The following is a 22,370-nucleotide window of genomic DNA, read 5'->3' as shown; positions in this document are numbered from 1 at the left end:
TCTCCCAGCCCAAAGCACCTTGCCCTCCTCAGGGCCCTCAGCACTGACCAGCCAGAACCCCAGCTGCAGCTCCTGCAGGACTCCTGAGCCTCCTGATCTCCTGCCCTGAGACCACCTACACAGGCCCTGAGGCCAGGACCTGCCTCAGTGTCCTCAGGCCTTCTGCCCCCCTGCCAGCCCCAGCACATTCAGCCCAGACTTGCCAGGAGGTCCTCCTCTATTGACTCACTTCCCAGCACTGGGCTTCTTCCCTGGCCTGCCAGGACACCCACCCTAGGCCCAGCTCTTCAGGTGCCAAGGCCCTCAGTCTCTCCTGTCAGAGCAATCAGCTCCCACCCCCAACTCTCAGCCTCATCTCTCTGACCCCAACTCCCTGCGCCCAGCTCCCAAATCACAGCTCCTAGCTCTCAGTTTCCAGCCCTGAGCTCCTAGAACCCAGACCCTAGCTTTCAGCCCCCAGCATCTGACACCTAGCCCTCAGCTCCCAGTCCCCAGCTCCTGGCACCCAGCCCCCCCGGTACCAGACCCCAGCTTCTGGCAGCCAACTACCAGCTCTCGGCGTTCAGCTCCCAGGTCCTAACACCTAGCCCTCAGCTCACATTCCCCAGCCCTCAGCTCACATTCCCCAGCCCTGGCACCCAGCCCCCCACCCCACTATCGGCCCTCAGCTCCTAGCACCCATCTTCCAGACCCCAGCTTCCAGCCTCCAACCCCTAGACCCAAGCTCCTAGATCTCAGCTCCCAGTCCCCTGCCCCCATTCCCTAGGTCTCAGTCCCTAGCTACCAGCAGAGAGCTCTCAGTTCCTAGCAGACAACTCCTAGCTCCAAGCTCCTAGTTCCCAGCCTTCAACTCCCAGCTGCTAGCAAGCAGCCTCCAGATCCCAATTCATAGCCCCCAGCTCCTAGCTACCAGCTCTTGGCCCAACTTCTAGCAACAAGCCCCCAGCTCCTAGCCCCTAGCAACCAGCTGCTAGCACTCAGCTCCCAGCCCCCAGCTTCTAGCCGAGCTCCTAGGACCCAGCTCTTAGCCCCCAGCTCCTAACCCGCAGCTTCTAACCCCCAGCTCCTAGCCCCAGCTCCTAGAACTCAGCTCCTAGTCCACAGCTCCTAGCAACAACCTCCTAGCACCCAGCTCCTAGCCAAGCTCCTAGCAACAAGTCCCCAACTCCTAGCCCCCAGCTGCTAGCCTCTAGCTCCTAGCAATCAGCTTCTAGCAACCAGCTCCTAGGACCCAGCTCTCAGCCCCGGCTCCTAGCACCCAGCTTCTAGCCCCCAGGCCCCAGCTCCTACCCCATTCCTAGCAACAAGCCTCTAGCTCCTAGCACTTGGCTCCCAGACCCCAGCTCCTAGAACCCAGCTCCTAGCAACCAGCTCCTAGCACCCAGCTCCCAGGCCCCACCTCCTAGGAACTAGCTCCTAGCACCCTGTTCCCAGCCCCCAGATCCTAGCACCCAGCTCCTAGCCTCGAGCTCCTAGCCCCCAGCTCCTAGCAATAAGCTCCTAGCACCCAATTCCTAGCCCCCAGCTCTTAGCAATCAGCTCCTAGCTCCCAGCTCTCAGCTGCCAGCTACCACTCCCAGCCCTGAGCTCCTAGCACCCAGCCCCCAGCCCCCAGCTCCTAGCTCCCAGCTCCTAACCCCCAGCTCCTAGCACCCAGATCCCAGCCTCCAGCTCCTAGGCCCAAGCTCCCAGCCCTGAGTTCCTAGCCCTCAGCTCCCAGCCCCTAGCTCCCAGCACCCAGCTCCCAGTCCCCAGCTCCTAGGAACCATCTCCTAGCACCCTGCTTCCAGCCTCCAGATCCTAGCAATCAGCTCCTAGCTCCCAGCTCTCAGCTACTAGCTATCACTCCCAGCCCTGAGCTCCTAGCACCCAGCCCCCAGCCCCCAGCTCCTGGCCTCCACCTCCTAGTCCCCAGCTCCCAGCCCCCATTTCCTAGTTCCAAGCTCCTGGCAACTAGCTTCAAGCCCCAGCTCCTAGCCTCCAGCTCTTAGCAGCCAGCTTCTAGCACCCAGGTCCCAGCACCCAGGTCCCAGCCTCCAGCTTCTAGGCCCAAGCTCCCAGCCCTGAGCTCCTAGCCCTCAGCTCCCAGCCCCCAGCACCTAGCACCCGGCGCTCAGTCCCCAGCTCCTAAACCCCACCTCTCAGTGCCCAGCTCCTAACCCCCAGCTCCTAGGTCCCAGCTCCCAGCCCCTAGCTCCTAGCCCTCTGCTCCCCGTCCCCAGCTTCTAGCACCCAGCTCTCGGCCCCCAGCTCCCAACCCCTAGCTTCTAGACCCCAGCTCCCAACACCTAGCACCAAGCTCCCAGTGTCAGCACCTACCAGTCAGCTCTCAGCATCACTTACCAGCCCCCAGCTCCCAGCCCCAGGGTCCCAGCTCCTAGCATTCAGCTTTTAGCCCCCATCCCCCAGCCCCTAGCATCCAGCTCCCAGCCCTAGTACTGACTTCTCAGCTACCAGCATTCACCTACCAGCCCCCAGCTCTCAGACCTAGTCTCCCAGTCCCTAGCCCCAGCTTCCATCTGCCAGCTCTCAGCTCCCAGTTCCCAGTCCCCAACTCATAGCTCTCACCTCCTAGCACTCTTCCCCTAGCCCCCAGCTCACAGCTCTCAGTCCCCAGCTCCTAGATCTCAGCTCCTAACCCCTACTCCCCAGATCCCAGCACCAGCTTTCATCACCTAGCTGTCAGCTCCCAGCTCCTAATACCCAGCATTCAGGTCCAACTTCCTACCATGCAGCCCCGAGAACCCAGTTCCTTGCCCCCAGTCCCCAGCTTGCAGTTCCTGGCCCCTAGCCCCAAACAGTTCTCCACTTCTAACACCCAGCCCCCAGCCCCTATCTCCCAGCACCCAGCTCCCAGCTCTTGGCTCTCAGCCCCAGCTCTCTGCTACTATCCCCCCAACCCCAAGTCCCCAGCATGTAGTCCTAGCTCCTAGCACCCAGTTACTAGCCCGTAGCACCAGATCCAAGCCCCTACCTCCTAGCCCCTAACAACCAGCCTCTAGCCCCAGCTCCCAGCCCACAACCCCCAGCTTTCAGCTTATAGCCCCCAGTTCCTCTCACCCTTCTACCCCCAGCCCCATTTCCCTAGTTCCCTCGCAGGTGAGCTCCTGGCCCCTGCCAGACCTCACCCTGACTTCCCCAACCCCAGCTTAGGCCCCTGATCTCCCCACTGGCAGGACCAGTGCTGATCCCCAACCATGACTGGATCCCCTTCTCCCAACCCTATATCTACTCTGGGGGGCCCAACATCTCCCTTTTGCCCCTAGGTCCCTTGATCTGACCCTTTCTTCCTGAAGCCCATCCTGCTGTCCACTCAATACCTGCCCTGGGCCCAGCCCCTGGCCCACTGAACTTGGGCACATGGACATCCACTCTGACCCCTCCTGCCCTTGGCCCTGGCTGTAACCTAGGATGCCCCTCCCTGCCACCTTCTCTGACCCTCCCCTGGGGCTCCTACTTGTTCCATGAGTCTGGACTGAACCCTCTGGCCACTGGAAGGTCCCTCCCCTGTGCTGAGCCCACCCCATCCCTGACCCCCCAATTCATACCTGCTGTTCCCCACCCTGTGTCACGCTCAGCCCCAGCTGGCTCTGCACTGTGCCCCCAGCCCAACACAGATACTGTGCAGCTCCCAGACCTCCATCCACACACCCTGGCACTGTCTCCAAGGGCCCAGGGGCCCCTACAGCCCGCCTCTGCCTGCTTTTGGCATACAGCTCTGCTGGCGTGGCCGTACCCCTGCCACCGTCCCTTGGTCCCTGCAGTGAGCAGCTCCCAACCTCATGTGGTCACCCATTCAGCCCTAGTGGCCAGTCGGTCTCCCTGACCCTGAGGGTCTGTTCCCTCCTTTGCTCATCCCAGACTCCTTGAGGCTGTTTCACTGCCCGGATCTGGCAGTTTCACCCTCTCCCCTGGCTCTGGCCCCCTGTCCTCTGCAGACCAGCTCTAACCCACCCACCCGACTCACCGAGCTAGTGCCCTGTGCTGGCCTTGGCTCAGGGGGCTGCTGGCCCCTCCCAGCCCTGGCCCCTGAGTTGTGAACTCCTCCACAGGCTGCAACAACTAAGAACGGGATTGAAACCTGGCTAGTACTGCTTGCTTCCTGAAGTTCCATTTTTGTCTGGGTGATTTCTTCCTCAGAAGCCTTGGGCGGAGTCCAGACACTCTAGAGCCTCTCATGTGGGCGTGTGGGGGAGGGGTGGTACCCTGGGACCCAGAGGAGCCCGGGGCGGGGGGCGGGCAGGTAGAAGCCCAGTCATCACATGCTGGCTATCCCCTTCTGTCCCTGACAGTATCCCCAGGCCAGTCTGGGCCAGGCAGTGACTGTGCCCCTCTCAGGCCCCCAACATCAAGTGCCTGGAGCTTAAAACCACCTGCAGGCTGAGTTCCCAGGGCCTCTCACCTGAGCCCCATGGGTACTTCCCTCTGCCCTGACCTGGGTTCAGTGTGAGCAGATCAATGCCCCAGGATGATTCTGGTCCTTGGTGCTGCTCAGACCCTCAGTCCAGCCCCAAGCCCCATCCTCTTCCACACCCTTCTGAGCTACCAGCACAACTGGCCTCAGGAGGAAAACCTTGTCATTTTGAGCCCTGCCTCTGGCTTCTGCAGGTGGCTTTCCTCCTACCTCTTTGGCACCATCCTTGGCCCATCTCTCTGACCACCAAATGGGTGCAATGCCTTAGCCAGAGGGGACTTTGACCTCAGGATTCAGTGCAAGGGGGATTTGCAGGTGCGAAACACACTGAGTCCATATCATTCCTGGTCAGCTCATCCGTATTGATAACTTTGGCAAAGCCCCTCAGCATGTTTCTTTCTTCTTAGTTTAGACCTGTGAGTGTTGTAGGGTAATGCTATTCAGCTATATGCATTCCCTTCTGACGGAATCAGCTTTACTCTTTCCTGAAGCATGCTAGGGATGAATTTGTGGTGGATTCAGGCTAAGGTACAATACCGGGAGTGGCATGACTGGGCCAGTGGCCAAGGCCAAGGCCAAGTCCAAGGAATGCCTTAGCAACAAGAAGGAAAACATCTGGGCCTGGACATGAAGTTTCTTGGGAACACTGACTGCCCAAGGATGTGGCAGAAAAACAATGAGCCTTGGTCCCAGCTCAAATGGTATATAAGCTTGTATCCCTTGCTGGGTGGTTGTGGAGCACTAAACTGGTCCAGACACTGCCCTGCGCCACAGTCCTGTAAGTAAGCTTTCCAAATAAACCATCCATATGTCATGATTGCTGGTTCCGGAGTCTTTCTTTGGTCTCTTGGAGATACAGCTTATCTTGGGTTCAGGTGCCGCTGGGTTGTTACCCAACAGTGTGCACCCCATAGAGTCCATGTCCACCATGATGCCCAGGTTTCTAGAAGATCTGCTGGCAAAGCTTGCATGTGGTGTGGAGGCCACCTTCTTCTGGTTCCAATCCTGTCTTACCTCCCTGGGTTCTCCCAGGACTGCTCTTGAATTATAGTGGTGCAGGCTGGTCTCAAGGAAAATCGACAACTCTTGAGGTAATTACAGGATTCACAAACACCAGGTGGCTTCTGTCCTTGGACCAAGGAGGGGAAAAGCTGCTTTGGCGAGTGGCGATTTGGACATTTATGGTACTGGGCTTTATCAGGATCTGCAGAAATGTCACCGTTCTGGTTCTCAAGGTCACATTCTTTCCACACAAATTCTTTCACATGAGACACCTGGTGAGGCTGTGAATTAATTCATTTGGTGTTGAGACGTGGCAAGCTGTTGTGGCAAACTTTGGGTCTGCCTTCCAGAAACATTTCCCCCTACCCTGCCCCACAATCACATTCATCCTGTGGTCATGAGAGAAAACAAATGCTTTTAGGGCAATGATGGGCCCCCTTGCCCTCTGTTCTTGTCTCTAGCTGAGAGCTTGGAGTTCTGAGGTCATCCTTCTCATTCTGTAGGCTCCAATGCAGTGATGAAAGGCCAGCCCACTCCACAGTCCTTGCAACTCTAATTTTAGTAAATATTTGTTTAAGAAACAAATAGATGGTGTCTTTATAGAACTTCCAAGGGCCCTCTGTCCTCTCTGAGCTGGAGGAATCTCCTTAGGGTCTGACTTTTAGTGTTTTGGTTGAGCCCTGTCTTTCCCCTTGTGCAGGAATGAGATCACGATGGTTTTATGGAATGTTCTAAAAGGCAGTGTGGGATAGTAGAAGGCATATGAACTTTGGAGTCCAAATACCTGAGTTCAAGTTCTTGCATCCTACCCACAACTAGGGTGCTGAAGCCTCTTTAAAGTCTTTGTTTCTTCACCAGTAAAATTGAAACAGTGACTCATACTTCTTAGGGGGTATTATCAGCATGATATGAGAGAAGGGTTCCTGTTGTGGATTAAATCGTGTCCCCTAAAAGGATATGTTGAAGTCCTAACCCCTGTACTTGTAACTGTGATTTTGTTTTAGAAAACAAGGTCTTTTAAGAAATATATTGTCAGTTAAGTCACACAGGAGTAGGATGTGTCGTAGTCCTAATCCCTTCTAAAAGGTGTCTTAGAAAAGGGAAGAAGTTAGACAGAGACAGGGAGACAGAAGAACAATGAAGCAGCTATGGTGGCAAGCCAAGGATTCTCATGGATTTCTGGCATCCACTAGAAGCTAGGAGAGAGACAAGGAGGGAGCCCTTGGAGGCAGTCGACATGGTCGAGACCATGCTTTGGACTTCCAGCCTTCAGAACTGTGAGACAAATTTGTATTCTTTGAAGCCACCCATTTTGTGAGATTTTTTATGATAGACCTAGAAGACTAAGGCAGTCTCAGAAAACTCCGAAAAGCCAAAACACTGTGCAAACATCAGGCATGGTTATTGTCATATTTTACTGCTTATTCGAGTTACCTCAAGTACTGGAGAAGCATTTTGACAATGCTTTTGCTAGGACACGCCATGGTAACAAGCAACCCCCAAATGAAAATGGCTTGTAGCGTAATAGCTTTATTTCTCTCCCATTTCTATGTCCCCTGCAGTTGTCTGTGACTCTGTATGGCTCTAGTGTCGGTGCCTTCCTTGCTCTGGGATCCAGGCTGAAGGAGAAGTACTTTCTGGAACATGCCATTCTCAAGCAAGAGAAAGGATCAATGGTGGAGCCACACTTTGGAAACAAGGTGGGCCACCAAGGCAAGTGTTAGTGGTGGCATGAGTATCTCCCTCTCATGGGGATAGCATGTTCACAGCAAGTAGGGGACAGTGAATAGTGAGGAGCAGTGCTGTGATTTACCATCAGGATGAGGATACAGCTGGAGAGCTCAGCACAGTCTGCCTGAGAGCCAATGCGTCTGCTTGGTCTTGTGCATTTTTTGTGCATCATGCCTTCCCAGGTCTGTCTTTGTATTCCCTGGTGCTGCTGGGCCCCTCTTGGTGTGGACATTTCTCATATCCTATGTGGACCAGCTCTCACCTCCTCTCTGGTCTCTTTCCTCTGCCCTGACCATCTGTAGCCTGTATTTGAACAGAGCTTGGGGGATGGCCATATGTTGGGGAAGGTTACTAGCCTCGAATCCAGAGTTCCATGTACAGACTCACCACTCCACATTCCAGTAGAGTGACATTGGTCATGTTGGGGAAGGTAACTAGCCTTGAGTCCACAGGTCCAGGTACAGACCCACCTTTCCACATGGCAGTGGATGACATTGGTCATGTCAGTGACCTTTGCCATCTACCCAGCCCTGGCCACATCCATACCAGGGCCTGGGATGGACCCTGGGGTACAACATGAAGAAGGAGCTGGGATGTCAGTGCTCTTTTCTCCCCCTTCCTTGCCCATATTGCAGTTCTGCAAACTCAAAGGAACATTTTAGATGCCATCCTTGGACTTCACACCACGGATTTCCTGCATGGCCTGGCCATTGAGTGCAAGTACTGAGCCAGGGGTCTCAAGGGCACTGTAGAGCCCAGAGAGTGGCAGCCTTTGCTTCATGCAGAGCTGCAGGAAAGGGGGTGCCCATGCCCAGTGTTCCAGGCAAGGTTTGAGGGCCAGGGTCTTCTCCAGGTGGAGAAATCTCTGGACACCTGCCTGTGTCTGGATTTGCTCGGCCGTGTACTGGCCTCGACTTGGTGTCCAAGTGTGTGAGTGGACTGATGGCAGCTTGGGAGCTCTCTCCACAGCTGAGATAGGGTTGGCAGGTGGCGTACCCCTTTGTCTGCAAGGGCCCTCAGGCCAGGAAAGGACACACCCCGGGCCCTTTGCCCCTCCCTCACCAGCAGCTCCACAACACAGAAGCATTACAGTTTAAAGGGCCACATTACAGTTTAAAGGCAGCACTTACCGAGCATAACCTGCTCTGTCTCAGGCTCCCTGAAACTTGGCCCTGAGTCTAATGCAAGGACCCTCTGGTCATGTTATGGGGTGAATTATGTCCCCCCAAAAGTTATGTTGACTCTGTAAATAGGAGAGTTCTTGTCATTCTTTGCTGTCATGTCAGCACCCAACTCATGGCAAGCCTGTGTACAATGGAACCAAGCCCTGCCTGGCCTTCTCCCACCCGCATGACTGGTTGTGGAGCAAGCCGTTATAATCCACAGAGTTTTCGTTGGTTGATTTTCAGAAGTAGTTCACCAGGTGTTTCTTCCTAGTCCAACTTAGCCTGGAAACTCCGCTGAAAGCTGTTCAGCATCCTAGCAACATGCAAGCCTCCACTGACAAACAGGTGGTACATTGGTCAGAAACTGAATCCAGGTCTCCTGCATGGAAGGTGAGAATTCTACCACTGAACCACCAATACCCTCCCCAACCTCTCCACCCTCCCTCCCCCTAAGAAAAAAAATTATGTTGAAGTCTTAACCCTGTGCCTGTATATGTGACCCTGTTTGTAAACAGGGTATTCTTTGTCATGTAATAAGGTCATACTGAGTAAGGTGGGTCCTACACCTTATCATTTCTGACTGGTGTCTTATAAAAAGAGCAGGATAGACACAGAGACACACACAGGGTGAAGACAAACACCAAGGAATGCCAAGGAATTGCTGGGGCTATCAACAAAGTTAGGTCCCCTTCCCCCCTTAGAGCTGATGCTCTGATTCTAGCCTCCAGAACTGTGAGACAATAATTTCTGGCTCTTTAAAGCCTCCCAGTTGTGGTATTTCTCATAAGGCAGTACTATGGAAGTAAGCCAAGTGGCAAGGACCCAATCATGTCAGTGCCATGGCCCATGCATCCCACCCACAGCCATTCCAGAAGTTGGACCTGGACTCTCATAGCTGCCCTTCCTGGCTTCCCTGTCTTCAGAGCAGCTCCCATGCAGCACCATCCAATGAGGCCCTCCATACCCCTTCCATGTGTAAAATTACCTGCATTTCCCTACAGTCTCCAGGACATGGGTCAGCAACTCAAAGGTGCTTTTGATCCGGCTCTTCGTTGGACCTTTATTAGTCATCCCACCCAGTTCTGGCTGCCTTCCAGCACAGCAGGGGCTTCTCCCTCAGTGATGGCCAAGGCTAGACATGCCTCCTCTGCTGTCCTTTGAGGCTTTGCTCCCCAAGCCTCAGCTGACTCCCTTAACAGCCTCCTTGAACTTCCTGGAACCTACTGGATCCATCCATTTCAGGTGCTGAGGTCATTATTCCTGACTTGCTGTCCTCAAACTCCTGAGCCCACGGTGGTTGGCTGGGGGCCTGGGTCTATACAGTGCCAGCCACAGTCCCTCCAGTGAGGGTGGAGGCTGTCATCAGACTCTTTTGTCCTGTCTATACCACAGAGCAAGTAGGCAGGCAAATCTGATGCCCCCCTAGCTGCAAGGTGGAAGTCTGCCGGAGAAGAAAGGACACCGATGCTGGGGACACCAAAGGGACCCTGGCCAGTGGTGGGAGCTGAGTGCATACAGGGTGCTCTGGGACTCATGGCTTGGCTCATCTCATTGCTGGGGCTGGCACTTGAAGGGCTCAAAAGGTGTCACCATAGAAAGACTACCACCATGATAAATCATACAGTTTAAGTCCATTATATTGTAATTAAAAAACAAGAACAACACATTTACATGAAAGAAAATCAAGGAAATTCAGAAAATTAAAAAGAGGTAAGAAGCTACAAAGCTAATGGATGTGGCATTTCTTTGGTGTGGTTTGCTTCCATTTCTTCTTCCCACCTTAAGATGCGGGCTCAGCACTCTGGCTCCTTTGTGGTGTGACTCTGCTGAGTATTTGCTGAAAGGGAAGATGGGAGAGAGGAATCCCAGAGGGGAGGCAATGCTTGGCCCTGGGACCTCCATGCAGTGCCTGTGGCTAGGCTGGCCTGGCTCCCAGCATCTGGTCATTTTCCTCTCTATTCTGTTTGCCTTCGGCCACCTCTGTCCAGGGGCCCAAGGAGGTGGCCTCCCATGGCATGCCCTGACCAATTGGGGCACTGGTCACCAGTCCTCTTTCTAGAAGGCTGTCTGGCCACTGACCCCCAAGATCTGATGCCCTTCCTGATTGGCACAGTTGCCCACCCTCACCCCAGGAGCCCTGCCCTTGCACCTTCCAGACACTGCAGTGTCCGTGGGTATGGCCCAGGCCTTCTCAGGTGGTCTCTTGTGTGGTGGCGAGGCTGGGCCTTTAGCTAGAACTGAGTTGGTGGCTGGGAGATGGTGGGTATCCTGGGCCAATCCCCTTGCTTGGCCCCCATGCAGGTAGAGGCTGTGAGCTTCTGTCCCTTGGGTTGAACCCCATATCTAAGAGCATTGTGTAGGAGGCCAGGATTGGATGGAAAGCCCCTTCCCAAGAGCCAGAGACCAATTTTCCAGTTCAAAATGAAAAGGAGCCTATTCCTCAGGCCAGGGCCGTAGAAGTGGTGGGGGAATCCCTGTGGTCTCCCAGGGAGGAACTGGCCAAGTGAGGGTTGGAGGAAGGGCCATTCAGTGAAGGTTGCAGCATTTCCCAGGGAGCGCCCCTTCTGGGGGTGATGGTCAGTGGCTCCCCTGCCTTGGCGCATGATGCCCCCACCAAGGATCTTTGAGATTTGGTGTCTTTCTGAGCCAGGCCTGGGGTGGGGCTTGTACTCAGGTCCCTGCTCTAAATGGACATGGGGAATACTGGCCCATCCCCTCCTCCAGAACGGACATGCACAGCTGATTCTGAGGGTCTCCCAGTGCAATGACCCCACCGGCGCTCCTGGTGCTGCTGTAAATGTTATTTAGGTATGGGGTAGCAGGGCATCCAGGCTGCTGGGTCTGTGGGAGAACCTGCTGTCCACCAGGTTCTCTGACAGGAGAGATATGAGATAGCATGGTCAGAGGGCAGTGAGGTGTCTGGAACGGTGGGGTCAGAGGGCAGGTTGGGGCTTGGGTGGAGGTGGAGACACCTGAAGCCTGTTGTTCGGTTTGGCTTATGTGTTTTGCTCTCTCAGCAGCCCCTAGGTAGCCTGCCCGATCATATTCCTGTAGTCGGGGACGATGTTCCGCTTCATCTCCACCACTGCGGAGAAGATCCACTTGACCTGCGGGTGACAGCGTGGCAACAGTGAGCAGGCCACCCCAGGCCCCTGTGGCTTCAGGCCCTGAGCCCTGATGCCCCCTCTCTCCTTCTGCCTACCCGCCTGGGGTCCGGCCGCTCCATGCATGGGAACCCTACTGGCAGAGTAGCCTGCTGTGGGGGGCGATGGGCTGGGGGCTGGGGACTGGCACAGGGTAGAGGCCCCCAGGATCAGACCTTGACGAGGGTGACGGTGGCACTGTAGCACACGCTGAACAGGAAGAGAGTGATGAAGATGGAGATGGTGGTCCACAGCCCGTCCAGCTCCCCATCCTGAGCCTCTGCACAGCTCTCATCTGGGTGCAGCTCTGGGAAGGGGATGAGGGATCAGTGAGGGTGTCCTGGCTTTGGGGGCTGGAGCAGAGATGGGGGACAAGAAGGTACAGGAGGAAGGGCTCCATTTATGCAAGGGATGGCCCTCCAGTCCCATCACCCTGCCCTCCCTGCCTCTCCCCTCCCAGGAAGAGCTGAGGCAGTAGGACCCCATGGTCAGCTGTCCCTGGCTATGCCTCTTTTATGGTTTCTCAGGACAGTGCTGGGGACCTCTCCCCAGCCTTGGGCACTGTCCTCAGTCCCATCCCTCTCCTACTGCTTGGACCCCAGCATGGCTAGGAACCCCTGTCCCTGCTTACGGCCCAGCCAGCTGTGAGAACCACTCGCTTTTTCTTGCCCACCTGCTCTGGGCTGGTCAGGGTAGCATAAGGGGCCATCTTGGGACATGTCCAACCCAAGAATCCCTGTAGCCTGCCTGGACCCCAGGCCTTCCATTGCATCTCCCCTGGGAGAAAAGGTCTGGAGGGCAGCCTGCCCTCCCCGTGGAAGCACAGTGGTAAGAAGTGATGTTGGGGACAGTGAAGAGCTTTCACCCCATGTGTGAGGGGCTGGAGTGTGAGTGTTCAGGATGCTGGTGACAGTCTTTGTCATCACGGATTGAGCTTGTGGTGATGTGAGGAGATCAGGAGTCTTGCCCCTTTGAGTAGCTCTGCAGGGTGGGCCTGGGAGGAAGCACATTGGTCCTTGCAGGTAGGGACCTGTCTGAGTTGGTCAGGTACAGATGAGCTGGGAGCAATCCACGGGGCACTCCTGCAGCTTTGGAGGGTGTGGGATGAGGCTGGTGTGTGTGTTCATGTGACCTGGGCTTGTGCTCGCAGGCATTGTGCAGTTTGCCCTGTGTGGGGCCCCAGTGTATAAGGGGTGTGCTAGTTTGTGAGTGTGTGAGCATGTCCACGTGTTGTGTGTACATGCATGCCCATGTATGCACGTCTGTGGGTGCATGTGTGTGCTTTTAAGGGCATGTGTGCCTGTGTTTTTGTGTGTGTTTACTTGTGTGTATGTGTGCATGTGTATGTACTTGGGTGTATATGTGTGTGTGTGAATATGAGTGACTGCGTGTGTGCCATGTGTTTGTGTGTGTATGTGTGATTGTATGTGAGAGTGCATGTGTACTCATATGCCCATGTGTTTATGTGTGTATGTGTGTATATGTGTGAGTGTGCACTGTGGTCCATGTATTCCTGCATGCCTGTGTGCGGTGTGTGTGAAGGTGATCTGTAGGTGCCGTAGTGTTGTTTAGCAGGAGAGGCTTGTGTTTCACGGGTCTGAGCTCAGTGTCCAGGTGGGTGTCTGGTCGGTGCCCTCCCTCTCCTGGGCAGACCACCTGGAACCTGAGTGTGTTCTGTGGAGTGATTTATTCTTGGAGCCCCAGCAGAAAAAAAGGGCCCATCCCCATATCCAGGGGCCTCAGTGTGAACGCAGAGCCACCGTAGGAGCTCCTGCAAGGCCTTGTGGACAGGGACCCCTGGGGACAAGTCAGACACTCTCTCCACCACACAGCTTCCCTAGGTGTGTCTACCTGTTCCCTCCCCCACTCCAGCCCAGAGTAGCTGCTGGCTGGAGGAGGGACCCAGAAAGCAGACACTATTGGTGAAGGACCTGTCCTTGTAGCAGGCTGCCCATGGACAGTTTCCCCAGGGTGGCCTACACAGACCCCTACGGTCTTTCCCAATGGTGACAGTGGAGGTCTCAGGCCCCACCTGACTCCACAGCCTGGGAGAGCTCAGGCTCATGTAGGCCTTGGAAAGAACCATGCCAGTCTTGTAGTACCCCAGGGCAGAGCTGGGTGCTTTATTTTCGGGGTGGATGGCCTGGGAGTATTTACAGGCGAGGTTCCAGGTGTGCTCAGGGCCCCGGCAAGCGGCAGTGGGGGTGGCAATTGCTGGACGTGCTGGCCAGCGTTCATTTACCGGCAGACATGGAGACGGCCTTCTGGATGCGGTGTTCGTTCAGTGCCTCGTGCAGAACCACGCAGTAGTAGGTGTTTCCTTGCTGCCAGCTATCCCTGGGCAGTGTGAGCTTGCTGTACAGGGAGAAGGTCCCATCAGCCTCGAGCTGGGCTTCAGTGTTTGCAAAGCTGTTCTCAGGCTCTGGCTCCAGGTTCCTCTGCCATGTAACATCAATATCAGATGGGTAGAATCCCTTCACCAGGCATGTGAGGCTGACCTTGTCCTTGGTCAGCTCATCTCGGTGTGGGGGCAGGGCATACACCTGTGGCTCATGGAGCTGGCCTGTGGGGATGAAGGTGGAGAGAGTTATTCCCAGTGTAGAGGAATGGGTTGCCCACCTGTCCTCGCCCACCTGCCCTCGCCCACCTGCTGCCTCACCTTTGGCCTTGGAGATGACCTTCTCAACAGGTGATGGGAGGGCAGTATTGTTGACTTTGCACTTGAACTCTTTGCCCTCGAGCCAGTCTTGGTGCGAGATGGGGAGTGCACTGACCATGCGGTACGTGCTGTTGTACTGCCCCTCCGGCTCGTTCGTCTTGGCTGTGTTCAACTGTTCACCATCCACGTACCAGGTGAACTGGACGTTCAGGTCTTCCTGGCCAACATCTACCACTAGGCACGTCACCTCGGGGGTTCGGGAGGTCGTGAGGGTGTCCTTGGGCTTTGGGGGGAAGATGAAAACGGAGGGTCCTCCCAGGAGCTCAGCTTCTGGTGGAAGAGCTGAGTATCAGTGACAGGGCTATGGGGGCTGGGTGTGGGTTGAGTTTGTCCTCCCATTGGGGCTGTCTCCACTTAGCAAGTGCGGAGCTTGCTTTACCTGTGCACTTGCATTTTCCTCCCACTTTGGGTGGCACTGCAGAGAGAGCAGACAGACAGGGAGTGTTACATTAGTGGGAAGGAGGGTTGGAGGAGAGCTGAGGCCGAGAGATGGGGGTAGCAGCTAGTTGCTCTGACAGGAGAGACTGAGAGCCTTGGCACCTGAACAGCTGGGCCTAGGGTGGGTGTCCTGGCGGCCGAGGGAACAAGCCCAGTACTGGGAAGTGCCACCGGGCAAGTCTGGCTGAATGTGCTGGGGATGGCAGGGGGCAGAGCAACTAGCTGCTACCCCCATCTCTCGGCCTCCCAGCTGAAGGAGGGAATGTTTGGCTCTCAGACAGGGACAAGGTCAAGTTAGCCCTTCCATGCAGCAGTTGGCGGCTCTGAGACCCACCATCCAATTCTGAGCCCAGCGACTGGATTATGGGCATCCAGACTGTATGTGCCCTAGGCCTGGTGCGTGACCCCAGAAGACTCCCTGCTTGAATTTGTAGGATCCCAGGATGGGGTAGGCAGAGTCCTACTGTGAGAGCAGGCAGGCATCTCTTGGTGTGTCAGGGGCCTCAGGCTGACCCTGAACCTGTCTGCTGGGGATGCAGGCTGTGGGTCTCCCACTGCAACCATGTCATGGGTCACCAATCTTCTTGTCCACCTAGGTGTTGCTGGCCGAGTGGGCGACGTTGCAGATGTAGGTTTGGCTGTTCCAGCCGCTGGCGGGCACGGTCACCATGCTACTGAGGGAGTACAGGCCGGATGACTGCAGGACGGCCGGGAAGGTGTGTGTCCCAGACAGGGCTCCAGAGTTCCAGGACACCGTCACTGGCTCTGGGAAGTAGTTGGTGACCAGGCAGGCCAGGGCCACCTTGGATTCGAATGTGGTCCCACAGCCGGGGGCCAGGGGAAAGACTGATGGGGCCGTGGTGGAGGCTGCAAGAGAGGGGACCCCACATGACAATGTGCGCAAGCCGAGCCAGGCTGCTTGCCTGCCAGACGTGTCCTCTGTGCTCACAGGCACCAGGGGTATACACCTGAGGAGCACATCTGGACACACCTGGGTCACACAGCTAGCCAGGCCCACCCACTCCCACCTCAGCACCCCGTCTCTGGAGGCCCCTGGGAAGGTGCCAGGCCTGGGACGTCTCTGATCTGACATGCTTCCAGGACCAGGAGCCTTGGCTGTGGCCTCGCTGACTATGCCAGGACCACAGGCTTGAATCGGTCAGCTGGCCAGCTTTCTAAGACCACCTAGAGCCAGTTCAGCCCTGGGGTCTCCCAGTCCCTTCCTCCCACTTTGCTTATCCATTAGCCTTCAGGTGGGTGGCACCAGGTTCCCTACCTCGTCTGCCTGACCCCAGACTGTGGGCCCCTGGTCCAGCCAGCTTCTCTATGGTCTTTCAGCCAGTGACCATCTCTGGCCCCTCTTGCCCCAGCCTGGGCCTGTACTTTGGAGTGGGAGCCTCTGCTGTACTCTGTCAGGACTCCAGTCCAGGGTGTTCCACCCAGAGCCTCTTGCCAGTCCTGTCTCTGCCTTCTGTGTCTCCAGGTCTCCTGGGGTCCATCCTCTCCCTCCAGGAAGGATCTCTCTCTGTAGTGAAGGCTGCTCAGGCCTTGTCTTATGTCAGTGACTGCTGGCCAGGCCCCTCCCTGTCCTGGACCAATTCCCTGGGAGCATGGGCATGGCTTTCTCTGTCCCACTCCCCACCCACCAGCCCAGCCCAGGCGCCGAGCCCAGGCTCCTTCTAGTCTGTTCCTCTGGGCCTGCGATCCTGTGGCCCCCTGTGACTCCACCAAGCCAGCATCCACACTCCCCACACTGTGGCCTACCTATGCTTCCTGGCCACTGTCTAGCTCCTTGCTCACCTAGACGCTTCCTCCTCCTTGCATGGTCCTTCCTGAGCTAGCTCCAAGGCACACCTCTTGCTCCCTCCACAATCTAAACTCAGCCTGTCCCTGCCTTTGCCCACCTGGCTCCCAGGTCTATCAGTTCAGCCCGAGCCCTACCCACCCTCAGGCCCTGCTTTGTAGCCTAGCAGCTCTGGAAACCAGGGCACCCCAGCCCACCCTTAGCCCAGGTGGGAGCCCTGCACCTACCCTTGGATCCTCTTCTTCCCTGTTTGTGCCGGTACTGTGAGCCCCAGGCAGGTCGAGTGCACTCTCTGTCCCTGAGTCCTCAGGCTTCAGAAGCTCAAGCCCACCCCTCCCAGGCCTGTGCCTTCCAACTATGAGCCCCCCTGGCTGTCCCCTCTCCCTTGCCCACTCGTCCCACAGGTTCCAGCAGCCGCTGCTCAGGCCCCTCCGCTGGGTCAGCCACCTTGTGACCTCACCCCATGTTGCCACCACCCCTGAAACAGGGCTGAGCCCTTTGGAAGAGCCACTGGCTTCTCCCTCAGCCCTGGGGCCTCCGCTGCCCAGAGTCCCCTCCCTGCACCAGCCTTGGATCTCCTGCCAGACAAGTCTTCTGCCTCTGCCCACCTGTTCCCCATCGGTCAGCTCAGGCCTGGCCCCTCCCAGCTTTCCCAGCCTAGAGCACTTCGCCCTCCTCAGGGCCCTCAGCACTGAGTAACCAGAACTCCTTCCCCAGCTCCTGCAGGACTCCCGCGCCCCCTGCTCTCCAGGCCTGAGACCACCTACACAGGCCCTGAGGCCAGGACCTGCCTCAGTGTCCTCAGGCCTTCTGCCCCCCTGCCAGCCCCAGCACATTCAGCCAGACTTGCCAGGTGGCACTTCCCAGTACTGGGCTTGTTCCCTCGGCCGCCAGGACACCCACCCTAGGCCCAGCTGTTCAGGTGCCAAGGCTCTCAGTCTCTCCTGTCAGAGCAACTAGCTGCTACCCCCATCTCTCGGCCTCAGCTCTCTGACCCCAATTCCCTTGCAACCAGCGACTAAATCATAGCTCCTAGCTCTCAGTTTCCAGCCCCCAGCTCCTAGAACCCAGTCCCTAGCTTTAAGTCCCCAGCAGGTAGCACCCACCCCCCAGCTACCAGCCCCTAGCTCCTGGCACTGAACTACCAGCTCTCAGCATTCAAGTCCCAGGCTCCAGAACCCAACCCTCAGCTCCCAGCCCCTAGCTCTCAGTTCTGAGCAGACAGCTCCCAGCCCCTAGCTCTCCGTTCTGAGCAGACAGCTCCCAGCCGCTAGCTCCTAGCTCCCAGCTTTCAAGTCCCAGCCTCCCGACCCCTATCCCAGTCCCTGCTTCTCAGCTACCTGTCCCTGGCCCCTAGCTCCTAGCCTCTAGCTCCTAGCACCCAGTTCTCAGCTCTATCACCTACCTCTCATCTTCCACTATTCACTCACCAGACTCAGCTCCTACTCTTTATCTTCTAGCCCCTAGCATTCAATTTCTAGCCTCCAGGTTCCAGCCCTCATCTCCTGGCTCCTAGCCTCCAGTTCTCAGCCCTCAGCCCCCAGCTCCTAGCCTCCAGTTCCCAGTCCCAGCCCCCAGCTCTCCCCTCCCAACGTGAGCCCCCATCTCCCAGCCCCAGCTCTTAGCAACCAGTTCCTAGCACCCAGCACCCAGCTCCCAGTTTCCAGCTCCCATTCCTAGCACCCAGCTCCCACTCCTAGCATGTATCTCTCAGCTCCCAGCATTCACCCACCAGCCCCTAGCTCTCAGCTTGCTGCCCCCGCCCCCAGCTCCTAGCACCAAGCTGCTAGCACACAGCTCTCAGCTTGCATCTCCCAGCACCCAGCTCCTGGCAACCAGCTTCTAACACCCAGTTTCTAGCACCCAGCTCCTAGAAACCAGCTCCTAGCACCCAGTTTCTAGCAACGAGCTCCTAAGACCCAGCACCCAGCCCCCAGCCCCCAGCTCCTAGCAACGAGCTCCTAGCCACCAGCTTATAGCACCCAGCCCCTAGCACCCAGTTCCCAGCCTCCAGCTCCTAGTACCCAGCTCCTAGCCCCAAGCTGCTAGCAGCCAGCTCCTAGCACCCAGCTTCTAGCACCCAGCTCTTAGCCTCTGGCTCCTAGCCCCCAGCTCCCAGCCCTGAGCTCTTAGCACCCAGTTCCTAGCCCTCAGCTCCTTGCCCCAAGCTGCCAGCACACAGCTCCTAGCCCCCAGCTTCCAGCCACCAGCTCCTAGCCCCACTCATAGGAACAAGACCCCAGCTCCTAGTCCCCAGCTCCTAGCACTCATCTCCCAACCCTGAACTCCTAGCAACCAGCTCCTAGCCCCCAGCTCCTAGCAGCCACCCTCTAGCCCTCAGTTCCTAGCAACCATCTACCAGCTTTTAGCCCCTAGCTCCTAGCAATCAGCTCCCAGCTCTCAGATCTCAGCTACCAGCTACCACTCCCAGCCCTGAGCTCCTAGCAGCCGGCCCCCAGCCCCCAGCCCCTAGTCTCCAGTTCCTAGCCCCCAGCTCCCAGTGCCCAGCCCGCAGCTCCTATTCCAAGCTCGTGGCAACCAGCTCCAAGCCCCCAGCTCCTAGCCTCCAGCTTCTAGCAGTCAGCTCCTAGCACCCAGTTCCCAGCATCTAGCTCCTAGGCCCCACATCCCAGCTGTGAGTTCCTAGCCCTCAGCTGCCAGCCCTCAGCTCCTAAACCCCAGCTCCCAGCCCCCAGGTTCTAACCCCAGCTTCTAGCACTCAGCTCCTAGTTTTCTGCCCCTAACCCCAAGTCGTAGCACCCAGTTCCTGTCCCCCTGCTCTCAACTGCTAGCTTCTAGGCCCTAGCTCCCAGCTCCTAGGGATAAGCTCCCAGTGTCAACACCTACCACTCAGTTCTCAGCATCACTTACCAGTCCCCAGCTCTCAGCCCCAGGCTCCAAGCTCCTAGCACTCAGATTTCAGCCCCAGCCCTCAGCTCCTGGCTACCAGCTCCCAGCCCTAGTACTGACTTCTCAGCTACCAGTGTTCACCCACCAGCCCCCCAGCTCTCAGACCCAGGCTCACAGTCCCTAACCCCAGCTCTCAGCTGCCAGCTCTCAGCACCCAGTTCCCAGGCCTCAACTCACAGCTCCCAGCTCCTAGCACCCTTCCTCTACCCCCCAGCTCACGGCTCTCAGCCCCCAGCTCCTAACTCTCAGTTCTTAACCCCTATTCCCATATCCCAGTTCCTAGCACCCAGTTCCTAGCCCCAGCTCCCAGCCCCTAGCATCCAGGCCTTAGCCCCCAGCTCCCAGCCCCTAGTACCCAGCCCCAAGTCCCTAGCACCTGGCTCCCAGCTCCCAGTTTCTAGCTCCCAGTACCTAGCCCCCAGCCCCAGGCTCCCAGTCACCACCACCCAGCTCCTAACACACCACTCTTATCATGTAGCTCCAAACCACTAGGACCCAGTTTCTGTGTCCAGCCCCTAGCACCTAGCACTCAGCTCCTAGCTCTCAGCTCTCAGCTCTCAGCTCTCAGCTCTCAGCTCCCAGCTCCGAGGCCCTAGCCCTCAGCTCTCAGCTACTGGCTACTAACACCTGGCTCTCATCTCTAAGCCCCTAGCTTCCATCTGCCAACTCTAAGTACCTAGCCCCCAGCTTGTATCTCCCAGCTCCCAGCTCTCAATCTCCAGCCCCTATCCCCAGCCTCCAGCTCCTAGCACCCAGCACCAGCTTTCAGCCCCTAGCTCTCAGCTCCCAGCTCCTAATACTCAGCATTCAGCTCCAACTTCCAATCTCCTACCATCCAGCCCTCAGAACCCAGTCCTTGTCCCCAGTCCCCAGCTTGCAGCTCCCAGCCCCTAGCCCCAAGCCATTAGTTCTCCACTTTTAACACCCAGCCCTCAGCCCCTATATCCCAGCCCCTAGCTCTCACCTCCTATCTCCCCAACCCCAAGCCCCTAGCACATAGCTCCCAGCTCCTAGCACCCAGTAGCACCAGATCCAAACCCCTACCTCCTGGCCTCTAACAACCAGCCTCTAGCTCCAGCTCCCAAACCACACTTCCCAGCTTTCAGTTTGTAGCCCCCAGTTCCTCGCACCCGCTACCCCGGCCCCATTTCCCTAGTTCCCTCCCAATGAGCTGCTGGCTCTTGTCAGGCCTCACCCCAACTTCCTCAACCCCAGTTTTGGCCCCTGATCTCCCCATTGGCAGGATCAATGCTGACCCCCAAACATGACTGGATCTACTCCTCCCAGCCCTGTATCTACTCCTGGGAGCCCGACATCTCCCTTTTGCCCCTAGGTCCCTGGATCTGACCCTTTTTTCCTGAAGCCCATCCTGCTGGCCACTCAATGCCTGCCCTGGGCCCAGTCCCCCACCCTCTGAGCTTGGGCACAGGGACACCCACTCTGACCCCTCCTGCCCTTGGCCCGGGCTGTAGCCTAGTATCCCTCCCTGCCACCTTCTCTGACCCTCCCCTGGGGCTCCTACTGGCTCCATGAGTCTGGACTGAAGCCTTTGGCCACTGGAAGGTCCCTCCCCTGTGCTGAGCCCACCTCATTCCTGAGCCCTGGCTTTGCTGTGTTGCCTGTGCCCTAAGCCCAACTCAGACACTGTGCAACTCCTGGGCCTCCACCCACCCATCCTGGCACTGTCTCCAAGGGCCCAGGGCCCCTTGCAGCCTGCTTTGCCTGCCTTTGGCATCCAGCTCTGTTCGAGTGGCCGTGCCCCTGCCACCGCTCTTTGGTCCCTGCAATGGGCAGCCTCCAACCCCATATGGCCAGCCATTCAGCCTGAGCTGCCAGTTGTTCTCTGAGCCTGAGGGCCTGTTTTCTGCTCTGCTCATCCCAGAATCCTTGTGGCTGTTTCGCTGGTCAGGTCTGGCAGAGCCCACCGATGCCCCTCCACCCTCACCTTTAGCTCTGACCCCCCTCCTCTGCAGACAAGCTGCTCCCTGCCCACCTGACTCACCGAGCTAGTGCCCTGCGCTGGCCCTGGCCCAGGGGGCTCCTGGCCCCTCCCAGCCCTGGCCCCTGAGTTGTGAACTCCTCCACAGGTTGCAACAACTAAGAACGGGATTGAAACCTGGCTGGCACCGCTTGCTTCCTGAAGTTCTCCTTTCGTCTGGGTGATTTCTGCCTTGGGGGCAGTCCAGACACTCTAGAGCCTCTCACTTGGGCGTGTGGGAGAGGCGTGGTGCCCTGGGACCCAGAGGAGCCTGGGAGGGGCAGGTAGAAGCACCAGGTATCAGGCACTGGCTACTTCCCCCCTCCCCCCAGGATCCCCAGGCCAGTCTTGGCCGGGCAGTGACTGTGCCCCTCTCAGGCCCCCCACATCGAGTGCCCAGACTAAAACCCACCAGCAGGCTGAGGTTCCAGGGCCTCTCTCCTGAGCCCCATGGGCACATCCCTCTGCTGTTACCTGGGTGCAGTGTGGGCAGATCAGTGCCTCTGGATGATCCTAGTCCTTGGTGCCGCTGAGACCCTCAGCCCAGCCCCAAGCCCCATCCTTTTCCACACCTGTCTGAGCTACCAGCACAACTGGCCTCAGGAGGAAAACCTTGTCATTTTGATCCCTGCCTCTGGCTCCTGCAGATGGCTTCCCTCCTGCCTCTTTGGTACCATCCTTGGCCCATCTTCCTGACCACCAGATGGGTGCAATGCCCTGGCCAGAGGGGACGTTGGTCTCAAGATCCACCCAAGGGACATTTGCAGACACTAGAGAAACACACTGAGTCTGTATCATCCCTCGTCAGCTCATGCATGTTGATACCATTGGCAAAGTCCCTCAGTGAGTTTCTGTCTTCTTAGTTCAGACCTGTGAGTGTGCATCCCATAGAGTCCATGCCCACCACTAGGTCCAGCTTTCTGGAAGATCAGCTGACAATTCTTGCATGTGGTGTGGAGCCCACCATCTTCTGGTCCCAACCTGTCTTGACTCCCCGGGCTCTCCCAGGACTGCTCCTGAATTATAGCGGTGTGGATTGGTCTCGAGGAAACATGGCAACTCTGG

The 22,370-nt window shown here is 57.2% G+C and overlaps 1 gene segment (V, D, J or C); it reads right to left on the bottom strand.

The window, feature by feature from the left end:
- Positions 1-9,824: 9,824 nt before the first annotated feature.
- Positions 9,825-21,737, bottom strand: LOC104846695 (immunoglobulin heavy constant gamma 1-like). The segment is given in 7 exon segments: positions 9,825-11,420; positions 11,633-11,763; positions 13,699-14,019; positions 14,116-14,445; positions 14,555-14,590; positions 14,948-15,480; positions 21,330-21,737. Coding segments are annotated over 6 exon segments (939 nt in total).
- Positions 21,738-22,370: the final 633 nt, after the last annotated feature.

The sequence above is a fragment of the Loxodonta africana genome, chromosome 21 (genome assembly GCF_030014295.1).
Source record: "Loxodonta africana isolate mLoxAfr1 chromosome 21, mLoxAfr1.hap2, whole genome shotgun sequence".
Lineage (NCBI taxonomy): Eukaryota > Metazoa > Chordata > Mammalia > Proboscidea > Elephantidae > Loxodonta > Loxodonta africana.
The sequence above is the reverse complement of the archived record's forward strand: the minus strand, read 5'-3'. Positions and strand labels throughout refer to the sequence as shown.